The sequence below is a fragment of the Mirounga leonina genome, unplaced genomic scaffold (assembly GCF_011800145.1).
Source record: "Mirounga leonina isolate KUSES-001 unplaced genomic scaffold, KU_Mleo_1.0 Mir_101414, whole genome shotgun sequence".
In the NCBI taxonomy this organism is placed as follows: domain Eukaryota; kingdom Metazoa; phylum Chordata; class Mammalia; order Carnivora; family Phocidae; genus Mirounga; species Mirounga leonina.
Genome location: NW_023270121.1, coordinates 1800444 through 1822964, shown reverse-complemented (window position 1 = coordinate 1822964; position 22521 = coordinate 1800444). Strand labels below are relative to the sequence as shown.

General features: G+C 41.5%; 1 protein-coding gene across 17 annotated transcripts in view; it reads left to right on the top strand.

Moving 5' to 3' along the window:
- ARMCX1 (armadillo repeat containing X-linked 1) overlaps positions 1-18451 on the top strand; it is a 38413-nt gene extending 19962 nt beyond the window's left edge. For 9 of the 17 annotated variants that reach the window (XM_035022987.1, XM_035022489.1, XM_035022451.1 and 6 more), the window contains 2 exons: positions 16161-16275; positions 16523-18451. In XM_035022987.1, coding sequence (XP_034878878.1) covers positions 16661-18037 — 1377 coding nt within the window. In that variant the 5' untranslated portion in view covers positions 16161-16275; positions 16523-16660 and the 3' untranslated portion in view covers positions 18038-18451. Of the gene's footprint in view, positions 1-14325; positions 14453-14568; positions 16276-16522 lie in introns of those variants that run through there. The other 8 variants (XM_035023063.1, XM_035023372.1, XM_035022904.1 and 5 more) reach the window with 8 other exon arrangements.
- The last annotated feature ends 4070 nt before the right edge of the window (positions 18452-22521 follow it).

Sequence of the window (22521 nt, the reverse complement as noted above, 5' to 3'; positions counted from 1 at the left end):
ACTGGGTGGTTTAAACAACAGAAAATTACTTTCTAACAGTCCTGGAGGCTGAGAATTCCAAGATTAGGTGCTGGTAAATTTGGTTTCTGTGACAGCTCTCTTCCTGGCTTGTAGATAACCACCTTCTTGCTATGACCTCACATGGCCTTTCCTTGGTGTGTGCACCTAGAGAGAGAGTGAACACTCTGGTATTTCTTCTTAAGGGACACTAATCCTATCAGATCAGGGACCCACTCTTTTTTTTTTTTTAAGATTTTACTTATTTATCTGACAGAGAGAGAGCACAAGCAGGGGGAGCAGCAGAGGGGGAGGGAGAAGAGGCTCCCCGCTGAGCAGAGAGCCTGACATGGGGCTCAGTCCCAGGACCCTGGGATCATGACCCGAGCGGAAGGCAGATGCCTAACCGACTGAGCCACCCAGGCGTCCCACAGGGACCCCTCTTATGACCTCATTTAACCTTAGTTACTTCCTTAGAGGCCCCATCTCCATACACAGCCTATACTGGGGGTAAACACTTCAACATATGAATTTTGGGGAGACACACACATTCCGTCGTCCATAATAGTCCTCAAGTTTTCTGTACATTATTTACATAGAATTGGAGACCTATTCTATGTTTAGTTCCAAAACCTGGTTTTTTAAAATGTAATTTTCGTAGTTACAGAGTACTGTAAAGCCTAGAGCAGCAACAAGAAAAATCCACTAGAAGTTTGCTTCATCCTTTCCCAGGCCAGATTTCTGTTACTGAGAGACAATCACTTTGAAATCTTTTAACTGTTTCTTCTGGAATCACCTCCATATTTCTAAATAACCTATTTATACTTTTATTTCTTAATTTTTAATATTTATACATCAGTTATGACTTCCTACAATGAAAGGATTCAGTTATCTTATACCTCCCACTCCATATATAACCACACTTCTCCTACATTCTCTTAATATATTGTTGTTATTTCTCTGTACTTTATTGAATCAATATTAAGTGTTCATAGTATGTCTCTGTAAATATTACTCAAAGCTGAACCATAAGAAGGGGTAATTAAGAGCACAGAAGCCACTGGACAGCTTTGCTTCAAATTCTGGTTTTGTCACTTAATAGCTGTGTGATCTTAGGCAAATCTCTTAATCTCTCTCTGCCTCACTTTCCCTACATTTAGGATGAAAATAACAATATCTATTTTATTTATTTATTAAAAGATTATTTATTTATTTATTTATGCCAGAGAGAGAGAGAGAACGAGTGGAGGAAGGGCAGAGGGAGAAGCAGACTTGCCGCTAAGCAGGGAACCCAATGCGGACTCAATTCCAGGACCCTGGGATCATGACCTGAGCCAAAGGCAGACGCCCAACTGACTGAGCCACCCAGGCGCCCCAGCAATATCTATTTTATAGGATTGCTGTGATAATTAAATGATTCAGCACTCAGTAGTACTTAGAAATTAGCATATATTATATATTATCGTTATTCCTTGTATATATTTTTATTTCCCTTCAATTCTGTTTTTGCTTCATGTATTTTGGGTCTTTGTCTTTAGGTCCATATACGTTTATAATTGTTATATCTTCTTTATAGATTGACATTTTCATCATTATAAATGGCCCTTCTTAGTCTCTAATAACAATGTGTGTCTTAAGGCCTAATATTTCTCATATAAATATAACCATTCCAGGTCCCTTTTGGTTATTGTTGCATGGTAAAACTTTTTTTTGTCTTTTGATTGTCAACCTATTTGTGTCTTTGATTCTGAATGTCTTTGATAGGTAGGATAGATCATATTTTAAAAATCCATTCTGCAATCTCTGCTTTTATGTTTTATTTTTTATTTTTTTGCAATCTCTGCTTTTAAAATGGAGTGTTTAAGGGGTGCTTGGCTGGCTCAGTCAGTGGAACATGTGACTCTTGATCTTGGGGTTGTAAGTTCGAACCCCACATTGGGTGTAGAGATTACTTGAAAATAAAATCTAAGGGCGCCTAGGTGGCTCAGTCGTTAAGTGTCTGCCTTCGGCTCAGGTCATGATCCCAGGGTCCTGGGATCGAGCCCCGCATTGGGCTCCCTGCTCGGCAGAAAGCCTGCTTCTCCCTCTCCCACTCCCCCTGCTTGTGTTCCCTCTCTCACTGTGTCTCTCTCTGTCAAATAAATAAATAAAATAAAATAAAATCTAAATAAATAAATAGGAGTGTTTAATACATTTATATTTAATGCAATCACTGATAAAGCAGAATTTAAATCTGCCATTTTGCTATTTGTTTTCTTTCACATTAACATTTTATTCTTAATCAATTAATTTAAATTCAATGAATTAACATCGTGCATTATTAACTTCAGGGGTAGAGTTCAGGGATTCTTCAGTCTTATATAACACCAGTGCTCATTACATCACTTGCCCTCCTTAATGTCCATCACCCAGTCACCTCATCCTCCCACCCCCCTCCCCTCCAGCAACCCTCGGTTTCCTGTGATTAAGAGTCTCTTATGGTTTGTCTCCCTCTCTGATTTCATCTTCTTTTATTTTTCCCTCCCTTCCGCTATGATCCTCTGTTTTGTTTCTTAAATTTCACATATGAGTGAGATCATATGATAATTTTCTTTCTCTGATTGACTTATTTCACGTTGCTATTTGTTTTCTATATGACTTATGTCCTTTTTGTTCCCCTATTCCTTCACTGTTGCCTTCTTTTATGTCAAGTAGACATTTTCTAGTGTACCATTTTCATTCCCTTGTCATTTCTTTTACTATATTTTAGAATATATTCTCTTGGTAGTTGTCCTGGGAATTACAGTGAACAACTTAACTTATAAAAATCGAGTTTAGATCAATACCAATTTAATTTCAAATCTTTGCTCCTAATAGCTCCATTCCCTACCCACTCCTTTGCATTGTTATTATCATACAAATTACATCTTTATACACTGTATGTACATCAACATAGATGTTGCTTTATGAAGTTGTCTTTTAAATCAAATAGAAAAAAATAAAGTTACAACAGAATACACTTATACTGTCTTTCATGTTTCCTATAAGTTGTTGTATGTATTTTAATCCTTTGTTGAGAGCTGGATATTTAGGTAATATAGCAACCCGGGATACTGATGCTCCTCTCAGTGGTCATTTGTTTATTTGTTTGTTGACTTGGTGGAACTAATTCTGGGAAGTTTATTCCCCTCCCTCCACACTTATAGTGTGCATCTCTGATGTCCCAGCTCAGATCTTTTCCCCTTGTTTTTATCTTTTAGCCTGGCTACTTAGGTTTTGCCTTTGGGTTAGCATGTCATTTATTGGTCAAAGGTTGTGCTTAAGTTCCCTCAGTCAGTTAGATATTTACCCTTTATCATTAGATAGGTGTGTAGCTGTTTTCACATTTCAGTGAGTTTACATATTTTGCCTCTCTCCCATTCAGCCAGGGACTAGTAGGTTGGAGGTTTCTTCTCTGATCTTTCCTGAAAGGATATAACCTTGGACACTCACACATTCTTTCAGACTGCCAAGGATGACTGTGACTTTATTTTTAGTCTTGGCTTTCTAGGATTTGTCCCTGGGTCAGAGTAGCTTATGATTTAGTCAGTGATTGGTCAGAGGTTGTGTTTAAGCTCTTTGGCCAGTGAGGCTTTTGCCCTGTGTTTATGGGTCTCTGGGTGGCTTGGGGAATCCTTTCAAGCTTGTTCCATGTCTTTCTCTAATTTTCCTAAGAGTATGCAGCCTAGCATATACACACAGTCTTCCTGATCCCCACAATTTTATGTGATCTCAAGAGGGCTTTTATTGGTTATCTCTTTCCCTGGTTCTTTCTAGGAAACTTGTGAATGTTCTGACATTTTTCTTATATTGGTGGTACTAGCCTCTCCACCAAGATCTCCATTGTTTTTTTGACAATGCCTGTCAAAATGCATGGAATTTTCTACTACCTTTTCCAAATTATTTCAGTCCCTTCAGTCAGAGCTGCGGCATTCCTCATCCTCGTGTCCTGCCTTTCTTCTTGGGAAGAACCCTTGAACCACTGCACCAGAGCTGAAAGCAGGCACCTGCTTTTACCTGAGTAAAACTCCTGCTCTGTGAGATGGTGCTGGGAAGGGATATCAGTTCCTGATCTTTTGGGCTTGCCCCTCCTAGAATAGAAAAATTATTTGAGGATATAATTGTTAACCATTTCCCAGATATTTTGAACGTCATAAATTTACATATTCAAGAAGGTCAATAAATCCCAAGCAGGATGAACTCAAAGAAAAGCATGCCTAGACACATCTTATCTAACTACTAAAAACCAAAAGTAAAGAAAAAACCTTGAAAGTAGCTAGAGGAAAATAACACATTACTTATAGGGGAACAAAAATTTGAAAGACCGTGGTTTTCTTATCCCAAACAATGAAGCTCAGAAAATAGTGGAATAACAACATCTTTAAAGTGTTTAAAGGAAAGAATTGCCAAACCATAGTTATACTTCAAGAACAGAGATGTAATAAAGATGTTCTCAGATGAAGGAAAACCAAGAGAATTTGTTGCCAACAGACATGTTGTAAAAAAAAAAAAAAAAAAAATGCTAAAGGAAGGTCTCCAGCCTAAAGGGAAATGATACCAGGGGGAAATCTGGAATTCAGGAATGAAGGAGAAGCAGTAGAAATGGTTAATATCTGGGTAAATATAAAAAACTTCTGTTTTTTGAAAACAGTGATGACATCGTATTAGTTCCCTACTGCTGCTGTAACAAGTTATTGAAAATTCAATGGCTTAAAACAAGACACATTATCTTACAGTTCTGGAGGTCAAAAGCCTAAAATGGGTTGACAGAGCTACTATGTTCCTTCTGGATGCTCTAGTGGAGAATCCATTTCCTTGCTTTTTCCACCTTCTAGAGGCTGCTTGAATTCCTCTGCCCATCGCCCCACGTCACTCTGATGTGTGATTCTGTCATCACGTCTTATATGACACTTCTGCCCCCCTTATACGGACCCTTGTAAAAAATTTTTTAAAAAGGACCCTTGTGATTACATTGGGCCCACCCAGCCAATCTAGCATAATCTTCCTATCTCAACATCCTTAATTTAATCTCATCTGCAAAGTCCTTTTTGCCATATAAGGTAACTTAATCACAGATTCCAATATGTAGACATCTTTGAGGAGACATTCTTTTTCCTACCACAACATCATCAAGGATCCACAAATTTTTAAAAATAATTTAAAGTGTTCTAGAGCATAGGAAAAGGTGGAAATCTACCCAATTAATTATATAAGGTTTCATAAGACTTATACCAAAACAAAGAGGACTAGAACTAAAACAGTAAACCAGAGGTCAAACTAAATTATAAATATAAATGCAAAAGTCCAAAAGAAAATATTATCAAATTCAATATAGCACTGTAGTAAATAGAATAGTGATAATGGTCCCTATTTTTTGTGCTAGCTGTATTAGATTAGCATCAATGTTATGGAGGTTATGCATGGGCTGAATAACATGGACTTCCACTCACCAAAGTTGATCTTGTGCTAACACTGCTGAGTGCCCAAACTGACAACAAAATAAGATTATGAAGAACCATTCAATACAATAAGACAGTATTTCCTGGGGATACCAGTCAGCCCTATGGTGGTAGGATTATTATATGGGACACCACTCATCATGGTGAGAACAGACATTTTTCCTTATGGAAATAAATATTCTGGACACACATTTATCTTCTTTGCTCATGATGATTCTTCAGTGCCACCATCCATTGACTTCCAGAATGCCTTAATCATCATCGGGTTATCCTAGATAACAGTATTGTCTCTGACCAAGGAATTCATTTAATGGTAGATGAAGTACAATAATGGAGTCATATCCAAAGATTCACTAATCTGTATTACTTACTCCATCATGCAGAAGCAGCTTGCCTGATAGAAAAGTAAATGAATTACTGAAAGCTTAGTTATAGGATCAAATGTTCCATGTTGAGAGTGCTATACTACAAGAATATAATGGCTGCTTTAAAACCAGTGACCAATATATGGTGGTATTTCCTTCATAGTGAGGATGCACGAGTCTGGGAATGAAGGGATGGAGGAGGGAGTGGCCCCTCTCACTATCACACCAATTAATCCAGTAGGAAAAAAAAAATATATTTTTGTCTCCACAACCTTGGGCTCAGCAGGTTTGGAGGTTCCATTTTCCAAGGGATGAATATTTCCCACAGGGAATAAGGCCATGGTTCCATTAAATTGAAAGCTGAAACTGCAACCTGGCCATTTTGGTCTCCTTATGCAATTGACAGGCAGAGAAGGGGTTACTGTACCTGCTGGAGTGATTGAATCCCGTTACCAAGGGGGAGTAGAGTTGCTGCTATACAATGAGAACAGGAGAAGTTTGCGTGGAGCCCATTAGGGCACCTCTTAGTACTCATTTGCCCAATAGTCCTGGTCAATGGGAAAATGCAAAAATCCAATAAAGATAGGATTGAAGGTTAGGGTCACTACATCAGGGAAAGAACTATGAAAAGCTAAGGGGCATATGAAATGGATTATTGACTTTGGCCTCATGACCAGCTACAGAGGGGAGCTATGGCAGCTAGGTGTATCTTTGTTGATAATTTTTTTCCTTCCTTTCTCTTATATATGAAAAATACTGGAGATGGTTGTTATAAATTAGGTTTCAGGTGGAGAGCATGAATTGACATTACTCAATGACAGTACAGAGGCTGATGGGTCTTTTTGTCCCTTCCTCCCTGTTGGAGATGAGTTTCTTTATTTGAGTAAAGGGCAAGAATGGATGCTGCGTGGCTAAAAGGGTGAACTATGTTGGCTAACCTTTATTTAACCTTACCTCCTGATCAATTTCCTGCCCCTTGGTCCTGTTCTATGCCCTGGGAGGCTGACTCCTATGGATTGTATTCCCTAGGCACCTTTCCTAGTTGGAGTCTCTTTGGATTTGGCCAATGGAATACACTTACAGAACTTTGGAGGAACAGAGAAGGCAATTTATTTTCTTCCCTGTTCCCTCACTGATTCGGGCTGTGTTTTATTGGCAGTGACTGCCAATAAGTATACTGGCAGTGATGGGCCAAGACTTCAGCTCCTGCAGAAGGTCCCTCTTCCATGGCCCTAGTTCTGACCAAGAAGTCCCTTAGGTTTGAGGGACAAACACCAGGAGCATTCTCATAAAAATCAGGAAAGAGACAAGGATGCCAGTTTTTTTCACAATTATTTAACACTGTTCTGGAAGTACTACTTAATGCAATTATCTGAGAAGGGAATGTGATATTAATATTGGAAAGGAGGAGACAAGATGATCATTACTGCAAATGAAACAAATCTAAGAGAATCAGCTAAAAACTATTTGAAACTTTAGGAATTCCATAAAGAGGCTGGCTATAAAATCAACTGCAAAAACCAACCACTTTCATATATAAAAACAATAAACAGAAAAAGTAAGATAAAGAAACGATTCAACTTACAATAGCCATGAAGAATAGTAAGCTACTTAAGAATACCCTTGGGGTGCCTGTGTGGCTCAGTCGTTAAGCGTCTGCCTTCCGCTCAGGTCATGATCCCGGGGTCCTGGGATCGAACCCCGCATCGAGCCCCACATCAAGCCCCGCATTGGGCTCCCTGCTCTGCGGGAAGCCTGCTTCTCCCTCTCCCACTCCCCCTGCTTGTGTTCCCTCTCTCACTGTGTCTCTCTCTGTCAAATAAATAAATAAAATCTTAAAAAAAAAAAGAATACCCTTAACAAAAAATCTGCAAGACAAACTCATTAATTCAACAAGTATTTATTAATAATCTATAGTGTGCCAGGCAATGCTCTAGGAGTTTTTGTTTTTTTTTTTTAATTTAGAAATGCTGCTGAGGAAAAAGAATGAAGACAACTAGAAAAAATGGGTTCTTATATAGAAAGATATTCTTTCCTCCTCAGTTTTATTGAGATATAATTGACATATAATTTTATGTAAGTTTAAGGTGAACAATGTGATGATTTGATACACATATATATTGCAAAATGATTATCACAATATGGTTAGTTAACACATCATCATACCATATAATTATCACCTTATTTGTTGTAGTTGTTGTGGTGAGAACATTTAAGATCTACTCTCTTAGCAACTGCCAAGTATACAATACAGTACTGTTAACTATAGTCACTGTGCTGTTCATTTAGATCCCCAGAACTTATTCATCTTATAACTGGAAGTTTGTACCAACATCGCCTCATTTCTCTCTTTCCCCAGCCTCTGGCAACCACCAATCTACTCTCAAGTTTCTATGAGTTTGGCTCTTTTAGATTCCACATGCAAGTGATAATCATACAGCACTTGTCATTCTTTGTCTGAGTTATTTCACTTAGCATAATACCGTCCAAGTTTATCCATGTTATTGCAAATGGCAGGATTTCCTTCTTTTTATGAATGAACAACAACAAATATATATATTCATATATAATATATAAATATAATATGTGTATTTTAATTCAGTCATCCATTGATGAACATTTTGGTTGTTTTTGTGTCTTGGCTATTGTGAATAATGCTGCAATGCACATGGGGGTGCAGATATCTCTTTGACATAGTGATTTCATTTTCTTCAGACAAGTACCCAGAAGTGGAATTACTGGATCGTATAGTATTTTTATTTTTAATTTTTTGAGGATCCTCCATACTGTTTTCCCTGGTGGCTGTACCAATTTACATTCCCACCCACAGTGCACAAGGGTTCCCTTTGTCTCTACATCCTCACCAGCAATTGTCTTCTCTTGTCTTTTTAATGATAGCCATTCTGACCTGTGTGAAATGGTAAGATATTCTTTTTTTTTTTTAAGATTTTATTTATTTATTTGACAGAGAGACACAGTGAGAGAGGGAACACAAGCAGGGGGAGTGGGAGAGGGAGAAGCGGGCTTCCCGCTGAGCAGGGAGCCTGATGCGGGGCTCGATCCCAGGACCCTGAGATCATGACCTGAGCCGAAGGCAGACGCTTAACGACTGAGCCACCCAGGTGCCCCAAATGGTAAGATATTCTTATAAAGATGCCAGTTATCCCTCAGTTAGCTCATAAATTAAGTGTAACCTAAATTGGAATAAAGACAGGATTTTAAGGGAATGTAACAAGATAATACATTTTATGTCTAAATAAACACACGTGAATAGGCAGGTAAATTATGAAAAAGAGTGATTAAAGAGGCCTTATCCTCCCAGATATTAAAAAATATTATAAAGATACTATAATTAAAACAGTCTGGTACGTAAAAAGAAAAAAAATAACAGATTCGAGCAACATAATAAAGAATCAAGAAATATATCCAAATATACGTGGCTTTTCAGCTTATGATAAAGGTGACATTTTATTTACTTATTTATTTATTTTTTGTTTCAAGTTTTTATTTAAATTCTAGCTAGTTAACCTGTAGTGCAGTATTAGTTTCAGGAACAGAATTTAGTGACTCATCCCTTACATATAACACCCAGTGCTCATCACAGCAAATGCTTCCTTAATACCCATCACCCATTTAGCCCATCCCCTACCCACCTCCTTCTATCAGCTTTCAGCTTGTTCTCTATAGTTGAGTCTTTTTTATGGTTTGCCTCTCTCTCTCTGTCTTCTTTCTTTCATAAAGGTGATGTTTTAAATCAGCGAGCTAAAGAAAGATTATTTGATAATTGGCACTGGACAATTTCCTAACTATGTGGAAAAAAAAATATTCCATGTGTTCAATAAAGCTGGAGAAAATGTATTTACAATGACATTAGGAGGTTACTTGCTTTATTCACCATGTTGACATTTATACAAATGGTTCAAAAGCAATGGTGAGGAAAATTGCTGGTGCCTTACTAGTAACAAAGGCAATGCCACCAAAAAAATTCCATATGAGCCAAAAATTTAAATACTAAAAAATGTACATTAAAAAATGTACATAAACATTAGAAGAAAATACAGGTCTTCCTAACCAGGGCACACAACCCCAAAAATGTAAACAAATAATTGATAAATTTTGTATCATAAAGATTTAAAAATTCCATATTGCAGAAGTCCAAAAAATTATAAACTGGGAATATATTTATAACACTTATGATAGTCAAAGAGCTCATTTCCTTGATATACAGAAAGTTCTAATGTATTAATAAGAAAAAGATGAAAAGCTTAATGGAAAAATGGGGAAAAGCAATTCATAGAAAGAAATATACAAATGGTGGGGCGCCTGGGTGGCTCAGTCGGTTAGGCGGCTGCCTTCGGCTCGGGTCATGATCCTGGGGTCCTGGGATCGAGCCCCACATCCGGCTCCCTGCTCGGCGGAGAGCCTGCTTCTCCCTCTCCCTCTGCCTGCCACTCTGCCTACTTGTGCTCTCTCTCTATCTCTCTGTCAAATAAATAAATAAAATCTTTTTTTTTAAAAAAAAGAAATATACAAATGGTTAACAAACCTATGAGAAGATGCTTAATCTCACTTATAATTAAATAAATTGAAAAATTTTGGAGCAGAACATGGAATATATATACATCAAAATTTAAGAGGTGAAGTTGGCAACATCTACTTTGACCCAGTGGTTTCACTTCCAGGAATTTATCATAAGAAAATAATGCCACAATTGTCAAAAAATATGTGTATGAAGGCTTCCACTTTGACATTTTTGTAATAGACCAAGATTGGGAAGAGGCTAAATATCAATCAGTGATAGATTGGTAAAATTTTGGTAAATCCATACTGCAGAATATTATTGTATCTGATAAAATAATGTACATGATACATTAGGTGAACAAATAGTTTGCATTCTATGACCCAAAATTATTTTTAAAAGCTATGTGTATATACACTCACATACGATGTACCTACTTATATATGTATACATATATATATATATAGTTGTTGTTGATGATATATATAAAATAACAGCAAAACCTGGAGAGTCAACTGAAAAGTTAACAGTGATTTTCCCAGGATTTATCCTAGGATTGAGGTATATGGGTTATCATGGTGGTTATCAGAAAGGTGGAGAATTGGAACATTCTTATTTTCAGCTGCCCTCCTTTCCTAGTTAATACTTTTCTTCATCTCAGCTCAAATTTTCCCTCCCTTTCCCCCCACAAGGAAGTCTTCTTTGATCCCCAGACTCTGCCACTTCTTTTACTATACTAATAATGTTCCTTTCATTCACAATATTTTTTCGGTTTGTATGCATGTGTGATTATTTCATTAAGGTCTTGTTTCCACTATGAGAGCAGAATCAGTGTCTGTTTTTGCTCACCAACATATTCACAATAAGCACAGGATTTATGGCAATTCTCCCTGGTCCCCTCTCTCTCCCAATATTGTGATGTGGACAACTGAATTTTTCTCAGTCTTATATAAGGGGTTATAAAAATGCAGCTTTAATTAATTTTTAAAGATTTTATTTATTTGAGGGGGGAGGGAGAGGGCATGAGCAGGGGGAGGGGCAGAGGGACAAGCAGACTTCCCGCTGAGCAGGGAGACCAATGGGGGTGTGTGGATCCCAGGACCCTGAGATCATGACCTGAGCTGAAGTCAGATGCTTAACCGACTGAGCCACCCAGGCACCCTAGAAGTGCAGCTTTTATTTTATTTTTTTTAAGATTTTATTTATTTATTTGACAGAGAGAGACACAGCAAGAGAGGGAACATAAGCAGGGGGAGTGGGAGAGGGAGAAGCAGGCTTCCCACTGAGCAGGGAGCCCATGGGGGGGCTCAATCCCAGGATCCTGGGATCATGACCTGAGCCAAAGGCAGACGCTTAATGACTGAGCCACCCAGGCGGCCCCCCATTTTTTTAAGATTTTATTTATTTATTTGACAGAGAGAGGCACAGCGAGAGAGGGAATACAAGCAGGGGTAGCAGGAGAGAAGTGCAGCTTTTAGACATCACCCCCCGCACTCACACAAAAACAGAAGGAGAACACATCAGAAACAAACAGCAAACTCACACTAAATGGTGAAATATTAGGGGCATTCCCATTTACTTCAGGAACAAGTTTGGGAGGCCCTCCATCACCATTATTCAACATCGTTCTGGAGGTTCTGGTCAATGCAGCACATCCAGAAAATGGAAGAATAAGAGATATAAATATTGGAAAAGAGGAAATTAAAAAAATCATCATTTGCAGATGCTAGATGCAAATGCAGATGCATTTGCTAGAAAAACCAAATGTATCAACTGAAAAATTATCAGAAATACTAATTATTTTTCCTTAGATAAGCAATAACCTGGTAGAAAATATAATCATAAAAGGAATGTCATCCCCCAAAACAACAAAACAATAAACTACCTAGGAATAAACTTAGCAAGTAATGAGTATAACTTACCTGAAGAAACAAAATTTGTTGAAGATCATAAAAGTCGACATAGATAGACTCAATTTTTAAAGATGTCAGTCCTCAAATCAAAGTGCAGATTCATTGTGCTTTATGTCACTAAATGTCAACCATCTTATTCTGTGTATTGTTGTTCAACCTGGAACTGGACACATGCATACATATACTTTTTGTATTTGCATGAAGAAAGGTGGAAATTGTTAAAAGTGGTTGGTGGTGGAACAGGAGTTGCAGGGCACTTTCACATTCTACCTCATACATTTCTGCATTGTTTGCACATTTAAAAAAAAATAAGAAATGTGTACAATGAGAGAGAAAGAGGCAGAGAGAGAGACTGAGAGAGAGAGAGAGAAAGGAAGAGATTGATTTCTACTCAGGGGATATATCCTTTTTCCTAGGCAAGTAGTTCATTATTTTGTTAAAGTCATGGATGCCTGTGAGAATCTGGTGAGAGCTATGACCCCTCTCTCCACTAAAATGAACATATGTATGTGCATAACGTTGATACAATTCCAGATACAGCACAGAAGTGGTCAGCTGAGAAAGCCCAGTCTAGGTTAATCAGTATGGTCAGTGGGGAGACTCCCTGGGGCCCCGGCATACATTTGGATGAGGGGGCAGCAGAGGGGGCATGGGCTGCAGGCAGTGACCCTGCAGCAAGGCTAGGTTCTCCCGGGGTGCCCTGTGGCGAGGAGGCCAGACGTAAGAGGCCCAGCTGGCTGCACCTCTCAAGCCAGGTGGTAGCCCCCGTGTTAGGAGCCATGTTAACTAAGGCACCATGAATGAGGGCAGAGCAGGCCGACCTGGGGGCTTCCCCCAGGCAGCAATCACTTCTTCATGGAAACCCACAGCTGCAGGGCTATGTGGGAACAGCAGTCCCTTCTATGTATCCCTGAGTCACATCCCTGGGAATTTGGGGTGGGAGGAGGGAGAAAGGGAAGAAGCCAGAGACAGTGACTCAAGTTGGTCCCCTGAGTAAAGATGGCGTTTGCCATCTTGGTCACCTGTCCATGTGTACTTTTAGAGCGAGCGACAGAGTCAGGTGGCTGAATGCAGGGAATAAGAGGCTCTGGAATATGGGAGGAGGTGGAGGGTCAGCACCTTCCTCCCCCACTTGACAAAGCTGAGAGATCAGATCATTTCTACATTCCTCACACCCTCAGCTGCCTCCTCCTTCGTGGACTGGAATGTAATCCAGGGGCAGATCTCAGAAGAGCCATCAAATCACAACAGGTTCCTACAGCATTCGTCAAGACTTTGGGACAGTAAATACACGTCTTTCTTTAATCAAACAAGACAGGATTGTGTTGCTTTTGTTTTATCAAATTGTAAGTTGATCCCAAAGTAGAAAAAGTAGTAGATCATTTACATTAACTGGCCAAACTTAGACGACTAAGGATTAGATCTCTTTGTGGAATAATTCATAGATAGTCTGAAAAATTTGTTTTCAATTTTAAAACGGGGTAGTATGTTTCGAAAGCTGCCATTTTGTTATAACCAGTAGAAACATTTTTCTTGTACTATAACAAAATATAACGTAATTAATGAGGCCTTTTGGGTCCCCCCCCCACTTAAATTCTCCACTCAAATGAAAATAGCATCATTTTATTTTCTCAATATAAAAGTAATGCATTACTGATTTTAAGAAATGAACAGGAAAGTTTAAGAAAGTAAGAGACTCCCACTACGTATAATCTTTTCTGAGATCTTTCCTCTCATTTCATAGAGGGGTGCAGGGAAAATGCTGGCCCTTCATGGCTGGGGGTGGGGGGGGGAGTGAGAGAAGGGGAGAAGAAGGAAAGAAAAGACCTCAAAGAGGAAGAAAAGACCAACGGACGAGGGAACAGATGCAGCTTCTCCCTGTTAACCGGAGAAAGGCAAATTCCAGCCACAAGGAGAAGCTCTCCTCGGTCTCTGGGATTGGCAGAAGAAAATGAGTGGCAGGCCCCGATGGAGCCGGGAAGGAAAGGGGTGGGCCAGCTCCTGCCGCACTGCTGGTGGGAGTGGTAATTGGGGTCTGGAACTCACGGGTGACGTGGCCCTCACGTGGGCAGGAGCCGACGTTTGCAGACGTCCTTCTCATCCTGGTCCTGGTTTGGTCCGGTTGCCAGCTCCCTATTACCCCGAGGCCGGGCGGGCCTGGGGCCCGGGAAGGACGAGGAGGTAACTGCCGGGATCCCAGCCGGTCGGTGTGCGGATGGGCGCCGCCCGGGGGAATCCCTGCGGTGCGGGGAGCGGAGGGGGAGACCAAAGAGGGACGACGCCTGCTTTCTCCACAGCCTTGCACTATCCCTGGCCCTTCCAAGAACAAAAATGGTGGACTCTAGGGCGCGGCTTCCAGGGGCGACCCCAGACCAGGAGGGAGGAAATCTGCAAACTTTGGCTTCCAGGGCCTTGAATCGGGAAGGGCAGATAGTAAGATTCTTGCCCTGGGTGCTGGTCCGTCTACCAAGCCAGAACCTTGGGGCTGTGCGTCTGTCATTCCCCACGTCTTTCAGTAGGGCGCTGTACCTCGCAGAGCAAAGAGTAACGAATCTGCCCCAGTCCCTGCGGGTCTGGGTAGAGGTGGGATTGCCCCGCAGTCCCCGGAGGGGTGGGGGTGGCCGCGGTCCCTGACTTAACTTGGGCCCATTTCTGACTCCAGCTGTCTTCCTGTTATTTTATGTAGGAAGAAGGATGTGACAGTACCCACAGGGAAAATGGCTGTCGTTGGGGGTGGAAATGCATCGGGGAGGGGGCTCTTCTTTTGCTCCTCAGGTTTTCCTTACTCCCTCGCCCCGCCTCCTCCCTTTCCAGTTGTTCAGAAGGGGTGTGGTTTTTGCTGGGAAAATGGCCGACCAGTGAGGGTGGGGGCTGCGGGAGTGGGTGAATGGACGCGGGGCAGGAAGAGGGCTGATGTCAGCGGAGTCCTGAGAAGTGGGGGTCGGGGTGAGAGGCCAAAAGATGAAATCCGTTGGACAACCAGGATCCAGATTTTGGAAAAGCTGGTATTGGGACTCTCTGAAGTGCTGTTCTGTCTGCCCAGCTGTCTGTCTCTGTCCTGCCTTTTGTATGTCTGTGGATCTTGCACTTTAGGGCCAATTCAACCCTAGAAAGCAGGCAGAAGAGGAAAATTGTCCAGAAAAAGTAGGTCAGAGTGAGGGTGGTGGCACTATTTGGGGACCCCTGGGGTGGAGAATTGCGAGGACTGCAAACCCGAGGGAGCCCATAGACTTCCTCCGCATCCCCCTCCTTTCCTCCTCTTTATTCCATTTCAGAGCTTTCAAAACAAAGTGCTCTGCAGGTAGACGACACAGAAGGAAGTGGCTGGGGGGTGGAGTGTCACGAGAATCCTGAAGTGGGGGTGGGGAGGATCTTGCTCCAAATTACTCTTTGGAGTACGGTGTCCTGGGTTTGTTCTGTCTGTCAAGCACTCAGTCTCAGAGTTATCAGTCCTTAGATTTAGTGGAGGAGGCGGAACCTGAGATGAGGGAGGAAGGAAATTGCTCCGGAGCAGTGGAGTTTGGTGGAATGGGTGGAGGGAGGGGTGTCCCCGTACCTCTGAGATGGTGGGGGTGGCGGAGGCAAGCGCCAGTTGGAAACCTTTGTGCATTTTGCCGTCTGCCTTCAACACTTGCTCCACCACCATCCATTTTATTACAGGGAAAGGGAAGTGACTGACCAGGGTGGGGTGGAGGATCGAAAAAGATAAAGGAGATGGGGAAGGGAGATACTGAATTTCAAAGCCACAGCTCTGTGACTGAGGAGTGGAGGGTTGGGCTGCGCAGAACTGGGACCAGAGATTCCGGAGAGGGAAGTGGGCCCCATCCAGGGTGAGGTTCTTCTGTCCCTTGAGCGTTCAGCATCCTCCTCCCCATCCCTTTGTATGCAGGTTTGCAGGACGCAGTGGACTCCCAGGCAAGGAAGAGAAGGAAGAAACTGCCTGGACCTGTGCGGGTGTATGTGGGGGTGCCACTAGCCCCAGGACATCTGGAGGGGTAGGGGAGGTAGGGAACTGATTAGATGCCTTAAATGTAACGTACTGGGGTGGGATGGTAGAACGTGAGGTTGGAGAGAGTCTGGAGGTGGGAAAAATTTTCCACAATTACCTTCCCCGTAGAGGAAAGGAATCAGTGATCCAGCCCTGAGTCCCTGTCACGTCCCTGTCCGTGTGTTGGTCCGTAGTTCAGTCTGTCCGCATGCAAAGGCACAAAATGGGGAGACGGACGCCGTAAATCTTTCCTTCATTCCTAGGTTCTGCTGTTACCTGCAAGCTGCCACAGGGTCCGCCAGCTGTCGCTGAAGACTTCGCCCCCAACAGGAGCCCTGCTCTGGGCCAGAGCGGTCCCACTCCTCCCTGGTTAAGAATTTGGTTCAGACCTTCACCCCAGCATGGGCCGTACTCGGGAAGCTGGTTGTGTGGCCGCCGGTGTGGTGATCGGGGCAGGCGCCTGCTACTGCGTCTACAGACTGACCTGGGGAAGAGATGAGAGTGAGAAAATCTGGGACGACGATGAGGAAGACGATGAGGAAGAATCTAGTGATATTGTAGAGACTGGGGTCGAGACTGGGAAAGGAGCTAAGGCTAATGCTGGGGTGGGGGCTGGAGCTAGACTTCAGGGTGAATCAAAGGTCAAGGCTGAGGTGGGCATGGAACTCCAGAGTGGTTCAGATGTAAAGGCAGAGGCCCACTTGGGGGCCCGGAGCGGAGGTGGCCTAGAGGCCAAGGCCAAAGCCCTTTTCAGCACTCTGAAGGAACAGGCAAGTGCAAAGGCGGGCAGAGGAGCCCGGTTGGGCACTATCTCTGGCAACAGGACCTTGGCACCCAGTTTACCCTGCCCAGGAGGCAGGGGTGGAGGCTGCCACCCCACCAGGAGTGGGGCTAGGGCTGGAGGTAGGGCAAGTGGAAAAACCAAGGGAAGAACCCGAGGGAAGAGCACCAGGACTCCAGCCACAGCATGGCCTGTTCGCAGGGGCAAGTTCAACTTTCCCTATAAAATTGATGATATTCTGGGTGCTTCTGACCTTCAAAAGGTTCTTAACATCCTGGAAAGATCAAATGATCCTTTTATTCAAGAAATAGCCTTGGTCACTCTGGGTAACAATGCAGCATATTCTTTTAACCAAAATGCCATTCGTGAGTTGGGCGGTCTTCCAATTATTGCAAAACTGATCAAAACGAAAGATCCTATTATTAGGGAAAAAGCTTACAATGCCCTTAATAACTTGAGTGTGAATGCTGAAAATCAGGGCAAGATTAAGACATATATCAGTCAAGTGTGTGATGATACCATGATCTGTCGCTTGGACTCAGCTGTGCAGATGGCTGGACTAAGACTGTTAACCAACATGACTGTGACTAATCATTACCAACATCTGCTTTCCTATTCTTTTCCAGACTTTTTTGCTTTGTTATTCCTGGGAAATTACTTCACCAAGATTCAGATTATGAAACTAATTATAAACTTTACTGAAAACCCAGCCATGACAAGAGAGTTGGTCAGTTGTAAAGTACCGTCAGAATTGATTTCCCTCTTTAATAAAGAATGGGACAGAGAGATTCTTCTTAATATCCTTACTCTATTTGAGAATATAAATGACAACATAAAAAACGAAGGGCTTGCATCGTCTAAGAAGGAATTCAGCAGAAGTTCACTTTTTTTCTTATTCAAAGAATCTGGAGTGTGTGTTAAGAAAATCAAGGCATTAGCAAATCACAATGATCTGGTGGTGAAAGTAAAAGTCCTAAAAGTATTGACCAAACTCTAATTGGGAGTAGGTCCCAAACAATCTCGAGATAATTTTTTAGTGTGCACTGGGAACAATGCATTTTGTAAATTCTTTGTTTTCCACTGTGCTTACATGGCAAGGAGATCCTTTCAGCTCCTACTCTGGAATAATGAATATCAAGGGTCATCAACAGTGATGTTACTTGTGGTGGCTGGTTTTAGTCTGGACCATTGTAATGATTTAATGAATCCTAGAGCTTGTATAAAGAGGGCATTTATTGATTCCATCTTGCTACCTAGATTGAGATATTTTTTACTCTTTCCTCTACCTAAACTGACAGCAGACTAATCATAAATAAGCTACACTTTTGTATTGGTTTACATTTGTTAATCTTAGACTTGTGTTTCATCAATAAAGTTGTGTGTTTTAACCAGCAAAAAAAAAAAAAAAAAAGGATCACGTCCTTGAGTTTATGATCTATTTGGAAAGCAAGATATAGTATGGAAACAAAAATATGCTAACAAAACCACAAGCCTTCCCATCAGTGCAGAAACTTCTGCAGGCAGCAGTGCTCAGGCAAAGCCATACAGAGGAGGGGGACACTTGGGTAAGCTGGGCTTGAAGGATAGGAAGAAAACGGGGATGTTTGGAGACCAACTGGTGACTTGGAGGCAAATTTTGTGTTGCGTTAAATACTGTCATGACACAAAGTAGCACTACGGTATTCACTGGTATTAGATAGACTTCTTTCCCCCATGGTTCAGCATCGCTGAAGTTACGGTGCCTCTCACAGCTGATGGCACCTGAGCATCGTTCCATACTTGAATTAGAAGTATTGTTTTCCTTTCGAAGTGGTATGTAAAATAATGATGCATCTAAAAATCAAAGGCATCTTAGATCAGTGAAATTCTGTTTCTAGTCACCGAGAAAAATGTAAAACTGTGTTAATACCTAAAGGGTGTATTTGCTCCATAATAAGTACATCATTTTGTACTGATAGAGGTTTTGCGGTAGTTTGAGTTAAGGAAATTGGCAGAGGGTTGAGGAGGAGTCCTCAAGCTCCGCCTACTGAAGGAACGTTTAAATCGAGGGAATCTGTGCTGTTGCAACACTACCCTGTTCATATTGCAGATGGTGATTTAGAACGAACAAAGCAACATTTAATCAATCTCATTAATGTTAATTTAAATGGTTTTTTCAGTTTTATGGCTTGGTTTATTTCTAATTTGTGAGGTTTTTTTTGTTTTAAACTTTGTATGAGAGTGAAGGTTGGTAGAATATAACGCCCCCAAATATGCCCCTTTGGCATAAGGATTATTTTGAGCTAAAAGCGTTTGGAAGGGCCCCTGGGTGGCTCAGTTGGTTAAGCAGTTAAGCGTCTACCTTCAGCTCAGGTCATGATCCCAGTGGGATCAAGCCCTGCTCCGGGCTCCCTGCTCAACGGGGAATCTTCTTCTCCCTCTGCCCCACCCCCCTGCTCGTGCTCTCTCTCTCACACACACAAATAAATAACATTTAAAAAAATTAAAAAGTAAAAGCATTTGGAAAATAACAGGTACAAGAAAGGCACTCTGACCTGCCCTTTTCTTCCTGAAGGCAGGAGATAAAAATCCCATGTGAAAATTGTCTTCCCTATACCAGGAGGAAAGACAAATTCTTATCACCAGAGATGGGGAGTTGAGGCTGAGAGAATTCTGTACAAACAGATCTTGTTAAAATAAATTTTACCTTCCCTTGGTCTCCCCATATTTTAGGTACTTTTACACAATTGTCTGCCTTCCTTCAACCTACTATATAAGCACTTAGCTTTTGCCACTTGTTTGGATCTTCATTTCCTTATGAGGGCTCCTATGTCACATAAAACAGATGTAAAATAAATTTCTATGCTTTTCTCTTGATTAAAGTGATAATTTCAGACAAAACTAGAAGCCCTTGAGTTTTCTCTTTTTTAAAGAATAGTATTACACAAATTTGATAAGCAACACATTTATGTACAAGACATGTATATTATAGAAGAAAAAAGTGTGTGGTACCTAATATTTTTCAGACACTGATTGGCATTTTATATAGTTCCTAGCCCCTCCACTTAATCTCAATGATCCTGTCAAGTAAGTTTTATATTTTTACTGCAGAAGAAATGAGACTTGGAGAAGCTAGGTAAGTTTCCCAAGATCACTTCATTAGTAAGGGCTAGAGCCACTAGCCTTCCAAACTTGAGCAATTGGTTGCTTTAAAATCGCTTTGTATGGAACCAAATGTCTGTATAATGCTTCGATTAGGTACTTGACAAAAAACTCTCCTTGATGAAGACACAGATGAAGATGATATTCTTTATGTCGAGTCCATAGCTTTATAGATACCCACATAGCAAGGTGTAGAAGAAAGAGTAAAATCTTGGGAGTTGCCAATAGTTGAGGTTCAGATGAGAAACAGAGAAAATAATATTTATCTTGGTGCTCCTATATGTCAGATAAGATGAACAGTTTGGGTACTGAGCAAATAATAATGACCTTTGTATTGATTTGTTCAAGTTGGGGGTGCTGAGTGATTTTTATAAAATTAGATGATATTGTAACTAAACTTTCGGAGCCTGATTAAAATTTTTTTTCTAATTTTCTCCTAAAAAATAGTCATTGGAGATACTTGAGAAAATAGAGACAATGAGACTCGTTTTCTAACCCAGATATATAGCTTGAACATCTGAAAAAACATTCATGGGGCGCCTGGGTGGCTCAGTCAGTTAAGCATCTGCCTTCAGCTCAGCTCATGATCCCATGGTCCTGGAATCCAGCCCCCTGCGTCAGTCTCCCTGCTCAGTGGGGAGTCTGCTTCTCTCTCTCCCTCTGCCTCTCCCCCTGCTCCTACTCTTGTGTGTGCGCACATAAGCTCTCTCTCTCTCTCTCAAATGAATTTAAAAAAAAAACCCTTAGAAAATATTCACATCAAGCCATGTTGAATTTGGGGTGCTGAGTGACTTTGATTACTTAACCTCATTTTAAATGTGGGTAAAAATGAGGTTAAGTCATAAAAAGCCACCATGTGGCAGGGGCACAGGCCTGACCAGCCTCCATCTGCTCTCAGCAGATTTCTCCTCCTTTCCTTCCTTGCCATTCTTTTCCCCTCTCCCTGCCTCCCACTTCAGTCTTGATTGCCTCCTGCTGGGGGATCACTGGCTGTAGTCTCTTTGTGCTTCTGTGACCATTTAATCCCCATGCCACCAGGTCACGCACCAGTGGGCATTTAATACAGAGTAATAATTGTCATTGCTGTGGTAATGTGGCGACCCAGGGTGTGACCGGATGCCAAACATTTTCTGGAAGTCTTGTTGAACAGAGACTGAGAAGGAACTAGTCTGAGCGTGGCACAGCCCTAGGGTGCACCGCATGTACTTGGGATGTCCCATGCCTGGTGTTACTTGGAACCAAATCGCCTGGACTTTGGGAAGTGCTGTGTGAGACAGATGTGTGACAGCCTGGTCCAGGCAGGCCACATGGCTGGCCAAGTCACTCGCTGATGTCCTGATGTTTTCACATTGGAGGTTGCCACTCTCAGTCATCTGGGGAAGCCTATGGCTCTAGGATTGTGGCCATGACTGTGGCAGATCACGGGGACAGGGAGGACCAAGTGTGCTTGCTCTCTTTAGAGATGATGGCAGCTCCCGGGAAACCGAGGAAATTAGAAACTGGCAGGATATTTGGTTTTGTTCTCATCTAAAGGTTTTAGGAATTTAAGTGGGTCTACCCCAGTCAAATGTGTTCAAAGGTAATTTTACAAAAATGGAGTATAGTTCTCTTATAAATTGTCACCCAAAGCATAATATTTCAAGACTCAGAAAACTGGCTTTCTTTTTTTAAATTCGTATTTTACTTGCCTTGTCTCAATAAACATCCCAAGTGTGGGTTTAGCAAATTGCAGTGGTTCAGGCAAATTTTGTGTTTACACCTCTTTTTTGGTTAATTTCTCTGTCAAGTTCACCCTGTGGGCTGGGCTTTGAGCAAAGGAGACTACTCAGGAGAGCTGACAGATAAATTCTTTTCCATCCTTCCACTTACATAGACTGTGCTTAGAAACAGTAATTTTATGTACCCTTACTGGAGACATCATGTGATATAAGTAATCAGCTGTGCTTTTGTTGAAAAGTTCTGTCCAGATGGGTAGCTAACCCCCGTGTATCTGCTTTCCTTCTTTCCTTGCCTTGCTTCCCTTTCCCCTCACACTTGTTTCCTTGTATTATACATCTCAAGGTAAACTGTTGCCCCAGGCCCTGTTTTCTAACCTTGAGCTAAGAAACCACCCAAACTGTTCATTCTATTTTTAAGAAAGTGAGTTCTGTAATATAAGACATTACCAACAGCAGCTCAGTGCACCATGCCTCAAAAGTAGCAAACATAATGTCTCTACTTATGGAGAAAATTAACATTTTGGAGGTAACCAAGAACTAACAGAATATCAAAAGTCCTTCCACAAAGTATGCTGTCAGAAAAAGGTAAGCTTTGAGAATAGGCACCTACCTCATAATACAT